This window comes from Cynocephalus volans, chromosome 4 (genome assembly GCF_027409185.1).
Source record: "Cynocephalus volans isolate mCynVol1 chromosome 4, mCynVol1.pri, whole genome shotgun sequence".
NCBI lineage: Eukaryota > Metazoa > Chordata > Mammalia > Dermoptera > Cynocephalidae > Cynocephalus > Cynocephalus volans.
In genome coordinates, this window is record NC_084463.1 from 151,780,487 (window position 1) to 151,790,931 (window position 10,445).

The 10,445-nt window shown below is 36.6% G+C and overlaps 1 protein-coding gene across 1 annotated transcript; it reads left to right on the forward strand.

The window, feature by feature from the left end:
- Positions 1-313: 313 nt before the first annotated feature.
- Positions 314-1,246, forward strand: LOC134377251 (olfactory receptor 5AR1). The gene has a single exon (XM_063095886.1). It carries the CDS (start codon positions 314-316, stop codon positions 1,244-1,246), a length of 933 nt encoding a protein of 310 aa, XP_062951956.1.
- The last annotated feature ends 9,199 nt before the right edge of the window (positions 1,247-10,445 follow it).

The following is a 10,445-nucleotide window of genomic DNA, read 5'->3' on the forward strand; positions in this document are numbered from 1 at the left end:
ACTTGGTAGAGTGCTGCGCTGGGAGCGCAGCAACGCTCCCGCTGCGGGTTCGGATCCTATATAGGACCGACCAGTGCACTCACTGGCTGAGTGCCGGTCACGAAAAAACGACAAAAAAAAAAAAAATTTAAATACTAAAAGGATTTTTAAGAATCACTCAAAACAAAGCATTTTTCGTCGTTTATTATAGAAATACATATTTTTACAACATCCCTGGCATATGACAGCTTTTCTTTAGTTTGAATATTTCCAGTGACAGGGAAATTTACTACACAGCAGTAAGCCAAATCTAGATACACATGCAATTGAAGTGATGGATCAAGAAAACCACTCGATGGTGACTGAGTTTATCTTTATGGGCATCACTCAGGACCCTCAGCTGCAGATCATCTTCTTCGTGGTCTTCCTCGTCGTCTACCTAGTCAATGTAGTGGGGAATGTCGGTATGATTATCCTTATCATAACAGACACTCAGCTTCATACACCCATGTATTTTTTCCTCTGCAACCTCTCCCTTGTTGACCTGGGCTACTCCTCAGCCATTGCCCCCAGGATGCTGGCTGACTTCCTAACAAAGTACAAAGTTATCTCCTTCTCCAGCTGTGCCACCCAGTTTGCTTTCTTCGTAGGTTTTGTGGATGCTGAGTGCTATGTCCTGGCTGCCATGGCTTATGACCGCTTTGTGGCCATCTGCCGACCCCTCCGCTATAGCACTCTCATGTCCAAGCGGGTCTGCCTGACACTCATGCTAGGCTCATACCTGGCTGGCATAGTAAGTTTAGTAGCCCACACTTCGCTCACCTTCAGCCTGAGTTACTGTGGCTCCAATATCATAAACCATTTCTTCTGTGAAATCCCACCACTCTTGGCCCTCTCTTGCTCAGACACCTACATCAGTGAGATCTTGCTTTTCAGTTTATGTGGCTTCATTGAATTCAGCACTATCCTCATCATCTTTGTCTCCTATTCCTTTATCCTTATTGCAATCATCAGAATGCGCTCAGCTGAAGGCCGTCTTAAGGCTTTCTCCACCTGTGGGTCTCACCTTACTGGTGTCACTCTTTTCTATGGCACAGTCATGTTTATGTACCTGCGACCCACATCCAGCTACTCCCTGGACCAAGACAAGTGGGCCTCTGTGTTCTACACTATTATCATCCCCATGTTGAATCCTTTTATATACAGTTTGCGGAATAAGGATGTGAAAACTGCTTTCAAAAAGCTAATTGGGAAAAAACCTCAATGAAAACAAAACAAAATCTGATTTTACCATAGGTAAATACTGGTAGGAGTAGAATGCTGTTAGGTAATTGAAAATGCAAATATCTGTATAATACACATTACCCATGTTACCACATCCTTGCTGAGCAAATCTTAAATTCTGAAGAGTGTTCTGTAACCCCTAACTGTGAAGAAATGTAAATTAAATTAATTCTTTTGAAAGACATGCTGATCAGGGTGCATTAATTTTTTATTTAAAGTTGGTTTACATATTGATTAGAAATAGAGGCAGCACTTAATGGAGGAAAGAAATAGCCAATCATTCTAAAGAATTTGTTTTCAGGATCATGAGGAATGCAAGGTCTAAATGTTGAGAATGTTTCCACTCTGAAATAAAATCAGAGAAAGTATGATTAATCATGTGGAGAAAGGGGCTGGTGTGAAGGATGACTTAACTCAGTTTCAGATCTATCTATTCATATATTTAGCAAGAACTTATATGTGCTAGGTATGTGCCGACTGTAGGATATAAATGCATGACATATTTTGCTCAAGGAGTTTTGTGTGTTTCCAGTTACCGAATTAAATCTCTGAATCTGCTGCCACCAATAACAAAATTGGGAAGTATGCAAAGTTCACGGATAAAAGCTAGAGACTTACCCTCTGCTGGTAGCTAGCTGTATGAACATTAAGACCTTTTTAGGTCCTCAGATTGTTTAGTCAAGTGGTTGGTTTCACCTAAGAAACCACTGGATCCCTTTAATTTTCTCTGCCAAATATTAAAAAGATGTGGACATCTGAGTTTTGTCAGCTTCTCATATTAACATCTTTTGCACCCGTAGGGAAAACCTAGAACTCTGGGACTCTAAGAAATACACAGTTTGGAGCAATCTCTAAGGATAATTTCAGCAATATTGTAATGTCTACAAAATTAGCTTACCTGCTCTGATATAAATGTTTTCTTCTTTTCTAATCTTGGTTAGATTTTAGCCTTTTCCTCAGGTACCATGGGTCTCCATGCTTTTTACCATGATGCTCAGGCCTTTATCAAAGAAGACTCTCATTAATATTGATGTATCAATAACTGACCAAAGAAGAGTTTATACTTTCTCTTTGGATGTTCTCAAGGCTGCAAGTCTTCAATGAAAAACAAGAATAGAGGTATCAGCAGGTGAAGTTCAGACTGAGATCTAGGGAAAGCTAGATATTTAGATATGCTGAAATTTCATCATAATACCATTTTAAATACTTACAATCAATAATCTTTCCCTTTACACCCTTCCTCCAGTGCAATATAGTCAAAGGTCAGGTCAAGGCAGTAGTTGCCCTGAAGTGTAAAGCTGACACATCATCATGAAAAGCACCAAAGAGGTTAGAGATAAAAGACCAGGCTTTACCAGGCTTGCTAATGTAGTCTTCGTGCATAAATTGTAATCGACCTGGTTTAAAATTACTCAGTCACATCGTGAATTCCAAACCATACCCATGGTGTTATATGATGCAAAAAGAACTGCCTATGGCTAAAGAACAGCTATAGATTGAGCAGTTCAGAAACAGTCCAGAAATCTGGGCTTTGGTTTCTTTTTTTCTAATTCAATGTGCAAATCATATATGCTGTGTGAAATATAAGAAAAAAGGCTTTCCTATCCCATTAACTACAAACCACATCTATGTTATGATTGAAAGAGCAGTTGCCTTAGAATCAGGAAGATCTTCTAATCCAATTTGTAAATCTCTCACCAGCGACCTTGTTGCTAAAGGACTACCATTGTTTTCTTGTTTGTGGTATTCATTCAATGAATGAAGCACTTTCTTATTAAGTTTTTACAACAAACATTAGAGATAGGCATTATCCTAATTTTAATCCATACTCTAAAACTAAAGCTCAGACATGTCAACAAACTTATCAAAGTTAAGTGATAGAATAGAAAACTTTTTTCAAGGGCTGCACTTTCCACTGACTACTGGCAAACACTCAAATTTTTGATTATTTAGAATGGAGATCTCACATAGGTCTTGCTATTTTGTAGTTGTGTGACCTAGACCAAATTACTTGAACTCTCCATGCCTCAGTTTCTTCAATCAACAAATGGGAATAGTAATGCTTACCTTTTAGCATTTTTCAAAGGTAATGCTGCAATCTCTATAAAGCCTCAGTCACACAAAAGATGCTTAATAAACAGTAATTCCTTCAATTTTTCTTCATTTATTTAGTAACCATTCCTAATTACAACATCAATGTGACATAATAAAGTGGGGACACTAAGGTTTTATTTTCCATGTAGTTGGTGGTAGAAATATTCATAAACTTATAACGGCAAGAGAAAAATGGATAGAAGTTGCATCATCTTGATCTTAATTCCACTCCCAGTACCACCAATAATTGTCTCAAAAGAAATCCCTTAATACATCTCTACTTCAGTCTCTTTATCAGTAAAATGAGAACTATTATTTATACCTGATTTATTCTATTAGTTTATACAAATCAGAGATCGATAAATGCTTTATGTCTGAAAAGGCCTGACTTCTCTTTCATATATTAAAAACTTTTTCCAGCAATAAAATCATAACCATGGCAAACATTTCGATTATGTTCTGTATAACAGGATGCAATAATCATATGAATTCATGTTTCCTTAAATCCACATAGAGCTGGTCATCACTGTGCTAGGGGCGGTGAAGGCAAAAATTGATGCAGAAGAGGTGAAGAGCAGAGATGTCTGAGTAAGATAAAGCTGGAATTCGATTCCTCTTCCTCTACTCTTGAGCTATATGACCTCAAGTGAGAATTTTTTAAACAATCTGTGTTTAAGATTTGATGAACAATGTGATATATACAACTAACTTCAGTGAGTTTACACTCATATGGAGGTAAGATAAATGCAATACAAGAAAAAAAATAATGAAATCCACAAAAGAATCACAAAGAAAGTTCTAAGGTAGCTACACCAGAAAAACAGCACATGCTCCTGGGAAAAGAGGGAAGACTTTATGGAGGAGGGGACATCTGAGATGTCTTTTGATGAACTGAAAATTGCCCCAACATCCATACCAGAGGTGAACTAGGTCTTAAGGCCTTGGCAGATCTGATATGTGGCAGCAATCATGTCCCCCACATCTTGAAACATTGCTAAAAAGATTATTTAAGCCTAGAATTCAAACATGGTGTCATCTCGTAGAGCTATAAATTAACCCAAAGAATGCTGAAATGGAAATGTGACTCTTACTCATTAAAATAGCAACTGTTTAAAAAGCAACATGTAATCAATAATCAATCTCTAACTCATGCCATGCTAGACAACCAAGGTAAAGCCTGATATACTGATTAAAAGGCTGTCCCTTCTCCTATTGCCTTCCCTTTGCGATTACAAAATGCTGAAGCTCTGCTTGAACTTTGAAGCACATTCCCACAGCAACTGGGCTGGAGTCCCCAGCTGCAGTCCTCACATTGGCTCAGATTATTTCTCTGATATTTTATCAGTGCCTTAGTTTCTTTTCTCATGTCGATACTTTGAAGAATGGACCAGAAATGAAAGAGAGATGTAAATGAGAAGGAAATACCAGAGGGAGGAAATAGTAAAGGAAGCCGACTAAGAGGCTGGAAACAATGGGAAATGTCCATGAGCCATTTGGGCTGAGTGTCCAGTGGGAAGGTTTGGTGGTAGAGCTTAAATGTAGCTCGATGATCTGGCACCAATTAAAGATGAGGGCGTTTATTCCTTGGGGAGCAAGATCATCACATGTGGATTCTAGAGAACAGTCCTCTTTGCTCCCTGAAATCCTGGCACACATCCATGAACAGAGAACTTTGGAGAAACCAGTGTAGTGACATAGCCATTAGACTGGTAAATCCCAGGAGACTCTAGGTTCCTGAATCAGGTTTAGAGGCATAGATGGAGTGCTTTTCTTAATGGGGCTTGCTTAAAACGCTTGCATTTAGCCCCACATCTGGTCTTCTCAGAAGGCAAGACTGAACTTCCTGCCTTTAATTTTTGCTTTAGGGAGGATAACTGGATTTATTAGGGTCTAAAATTCCTTATCTATCCCATAGTTACACCCTCTTCCCTAATTCAGAAGCTATAAATTTGCCAAAATCTTTTGCTTGGCATTCTAGGCTCTCTCACCTAAACCATCTCTCTGGTGTTATTTCTTCCTGATCCCCTTCATGTACCAGATTATCCTGTAAAAGTATTTCATGAATGATGCTTACATTTCCCTGCCTCTGTGTCCTTACCAATTCTCTTTCCTCTTCACTCCATGCTTCCTTGATAGTCTCAACTCTGTGATTCAGGATGTCCTCCTTTAAGAACCAGATTAAATACCACTCCCTAGAAAGCCCATTTTTTTCTGCAATCTTCTGGACTGGTAGAAAACCCTCCCTTCTGAACAGCAAAATCTTAATTTGTAACTTTTTAATGGTTCCATGTGTGAGTGTTACAGTCATGCACATACACATGCAAATGTTTTATGGGCATGTGCCCTATAAAGTGTGTCCAGGTTTTCACCATCACAATAGTGAGCTCTTAATTCATACTTCAGGAATGTTTGTGAAAAGAACAGAGTGAGAAGAAATGTTTGTTGTCTGCAGTGCTTTAAACAGCTCCATTCACTACGCAAGTCTGCAGCCACACGAAGGGCTCTGGAAACAGCCATGTTGGTATCTGTGTGTTTATCTCTGTTAGACAAGTGTTAATGAGAACAACAAGCCCATTCACCAGACCTGGCTTTAGGAGATTAGACCAGAGCCCATAATGACATTAACACTATTAATAGCTTCCACAGATGACGTATGAAATGCCACATCCCACCTCCCAGACTTTCAAGTCACATTAACTCAATGCACGGTCTAATTTTTTTCCTTTGAGTACTTTCCTTATACTAGTTGCTATGCTCCAAATTCCCCTCACCCACCTAGAAAATACATACTTCTATCTCACATCACGTCAAATGTCACTTCTTCCATAAATCATTCCTGAACTCACCCTCCAGTGTTTTCTCTGAAAATGGTGCCAATAATAACTACACTATGGGGTACATTTTGAGGACTAAGTCAAGATAATGTTACTGTGGCCAGTTGTTCCTCTTGCTCGGGGCACTTTTGTTGTTTGTCTATTGTCCTGGAGTAACTATTAATAATGCCACCCTTCACTCTCGAAATTGCTCTAGTCCAGATACTAAAATACCAATATGTCATGTGCCACATAACAATGTCTCAGTCAGCAACAAATCACTTATATGATGGTGATTATACCGTACATGCTAGGTGTGTAGTAGGATATACCGTCTAGGTTTGTGGAAGTACACTCTATGATGTTTGCACAACAACAAAATCACCCAATGATGCATTTCTCAGAACATATCTCCATCATTAAGGGATGAATGATTATGTCAGAAAAACTAAAATAGTGTATTTAAGCACTTCCAGGCTTAATAAATGGCTCTCCACTGTGCTAGAGAAGTACTGTGCCTGTAATTCTGCTACAGCACTAAAACATTCACACCTTAATATGATGACTCCCTTGGTAGACTGTTAGAATTTAAGGAAGACTTATTTTTTCTATCCTCAAATCCTGAGACATATTAAGTGAGTAACAAATGTTCGTTGAGCATCCTGCTGGGCTAGAGGAGAACTACTGAACCATAAGCCCAATTCTGGGTCTCAGGAAACCTACTAGAGATACGTGTGAGCTCCCTAAGATTAATAGGAGAGTATTAGTAGCCCCACTTTCTATGATGATAAAACTGGACTTTTGGAAGTTTAAACATATGCCAATGTGCTCTTAGCCTGTAAGTAATACAGCTGGAATTAGAACTAATTTCTCCTGATTTCTACCTTAGTACTGTATAAAATAGGGAAGTGTATAGCATTGTAGAAAGTGACAGTCATGACCAGAAATGAAGAAGTTTGGCGAACCTGTATAAAGGGATGGATTCACAGTTATCTTCAGTCTGGTGACTTGATTAGATTCATTAGTCAGTATTTACAAGGGTTGTGTTGGGAAGCACTTGTTGAAAGACCCACATTTGCTTATAACTATGGTGAGCTAAATCTTTGCAAGGTCAAGCGGACTGGAGAAGTCACAATGACATGAATAAATCAAAGGAAAAAGTAAAATAGGAGATAATATCCAAGAAGTGTTTCAGATTTCAGATTATGCTGAGGGAAGAATAAAATTTTCAATTCTAAGGTTCTAATTTAGCTCTGCTAACATGAGACATTATATCCTTTCTATGGACCTCTATTCCTTCCTTCATAAAACGAGACAGTTGTTGTATTAGATAATCTCTTAGTATCTGTCTGCCCACCATATATCATCATCCATTTATCATCATTCTATTATGTCCCAAAATAGATTTCCTATAAATCTGTCAAAATTTCTTCTAAAATGGCTTTTTAATTTCAGTTTTGAGATTTGGATGGTTAATTTTAAGGACAGCAATGCAATTTGGAAAGGTTTTATTGAAATCACTGTTGGTATAGATATAATAAACATTACTATCATACATCATGTTACCATTTTTCCTAAAGGGTGTGTTTTTCCTCTACTTGAAAAAAATATTTAGTATCACTGGTACAAAGCGTGGGGATTGTAAAATGTTGGAGAGGAATTAGTTTCATGATGAAGTCAGTTGTATATCTCACATTGTTCATCAAATCTTAAACATAAATTGTTTTAAAAATTCTCACTTGAGGCCATATAGTTCAAGAGTAGAGGAAGAGGAATCGAATTCCAGCTTTATCTTACTCGGACATCTCCATTCGTCACCTCTTCTGCATCAATTTTTGCCTTCACTCCCCAGTACAGTGATGACCAGCTCTATGTGGATTTAAGGAAACATCAATTCACATGATTATTGCATCCTGTTATACAGAACATAACCGAAATGTTTTGCCATGGTTATGATTTTATTGCTGGAAAAAGTTTTTAATACATAAAAGAGAAGTCAGGCCTTTTCAGACATAAAGCATTTATTGATCTCTGATTTGTATAAACTAATAGAATAAATCAGGTATAAATAATAGTTCTCATTTTACTGATAAAGAGACTGAAGTAGAGATGTATTAAGGGATTTCTTTTGAGACAATTATTGGTGGCCAATATACTATATTATAAAAAATACACAGTAATACTGATGAATCAAATACTGTGAAAACATAGTTTATGACAATAGCCCGTTGTCTAATTATTTTGTTTACTCTAGACTTTCATTTTAAAATTTTAGTGTATTTCCTAGCTTTGTTGCCCTTATTTTGACATAGTTCCAAACAAATTTATAAAGGAAATCATCCAATTGGACATTTGATGTTACGAGTGACCAATCATTGTTTGGTTCAACATTAGTCATGTTAGTCTTAAAATCAATTGCTCCTTGTTCTACCAATTATTGTAGCATACAGTACATAAATTATCAGTTAAATGTCTTAGAAATATTTCTTTTTTATTTTATGTCAATAAAAGAAAACATAGGAAAGAAGGAAAGTTTGCTGGAAGAGGTCTAGATGAGACCTAGGATAGGACATGAGCTGTCTGGATTGCATTATTTGTTTTATCTCATCAAACTCCAAAATACTGATCACAAACAAACTGCTCAAAAATGAATAGATTAGGTCAAGCACTTGGTCTAAATAATAAATTGCTAAGAAAACAAATATTCGTTTCCACTTGTTTTACATGATTTGGTTAAGTACAGCCCTTATGAGAAGTTTTGCAATGTTTTTGCATTTTTAATTCATCCATATTTAAAATTTGTGAGGTTAGATGGGTCAGTTGGTCATTTTCATGAATCGAAAATATAAACAGTCCAATGGCATATACCTTTAGGCATTTTCTTTCTTTTTCAAAACTAATATAATGTTATGTTTCTAAATTATAAACTGTAAACTAAGAATGCCTGTCTTATTTGATAACGTTTGGGAGAATTTTAAATGCTACCTTTTGTTCAAAAGGAAGTTTGTTCGAAATATATGTTTTTAATTTTATTTCATGTATTAATCAAACGTATTATATATATTGAGTCATTTGTATAGCAAAGTGAATATCAAAAAAAAACAAAAAACAAAACAAAACAGAACTACTGTGTAATGAATTTGACCATTTGGTCAGTGTTTTTGTTTTTAACATTATAAATCTTTTAAATTTTAAGCCAGTGATGTCTACTTTACCTATACATCAGAGCTGCCATATTTATTGATTGTGAATGACCTTTATATTTAACTAGAAGAAGTGGTTGCATTTTAGTTGTTGGACATCTCTGCAAGATGAATAACATTTTTTAAATTTTAGTTTAAATTATAGAATAAACAAGTGAGACACAATTTTAGAAACATCTTGTCTCTAATAGTATGTCAATTGCAGACTGTATTTAACTTAATTATATTAATACTAAATTATATATTTTTTTCTTAAGATAACTTATTATACATATATATGGGGTACAAAGTTGATTTTCAATAGATGAGTACAATGTGTGATGGTTAGATCAGGATTGTTAGCTTATTCATCATCACAATACATCATTATTCTTTGCATCCATTAACCAATTTCTCATTAACACGCCTCCCTCTTCTTCTCCCTTCCTCTTTTCCACATGGTTCTTTTCCCTCCTTCTAAAAGTTCAATGTATTATTGTGGTGGTTTCTTTCATTCTCTATGTCTCTCTTTATTGGTTTTTTTTTTTTTCTTTATTTATGGACTCAGCTCCCACTTATGAGTGAGATCATGTGGTATTTCTCTTTCTGTACCTGGGTTGCTTCACTTAGGATAATTTTCTCCAGGCTCATCCATGTTGCTAAAAATGGCACAATTTCATTCTTTTTTATGGCTGAGTAGTACTCCTCTGTGTACACACACCAAATTTTCCTTATCCAGTCAGCAATTGATGGACATTTGGGTTGGTTCCTTCTCCTGGCTATTGCAAATAGAGCTGCAATAAACACTGGAGTGCAGGTAGCCCCTTGGCATGATGATTTACAGTCCTCTGGATACATCCTCAGTAGTGGTATTGCCAGATCATATGGTAATTCTATCTGTAGTTGTTTGAGAAGCCTCCATACTGTTCTCCATAATGGCTGTGCTAGTTTACAGTCCCCCTGACAGTGCAGTAGGGATCCCCTCTGTCCACATCCTTGCCAGTGTTTGTTATTCTCTTTTTTATAATAGCCAGCCTGACTGGGGTGAAGTGATATTTCAAAGTAGTTTTCATTTGTATTTTCCTAATGATTA

Bases quoted from the DNA above. Each gene is read 5' to 3' on its own strand.
- LOC134377251 (XM_063095886.1), top strand. From the start codon at position 314: ATGGATCAAGAAAACCACTCGATGGTGACTGAGTTTATCTTTATGGGC.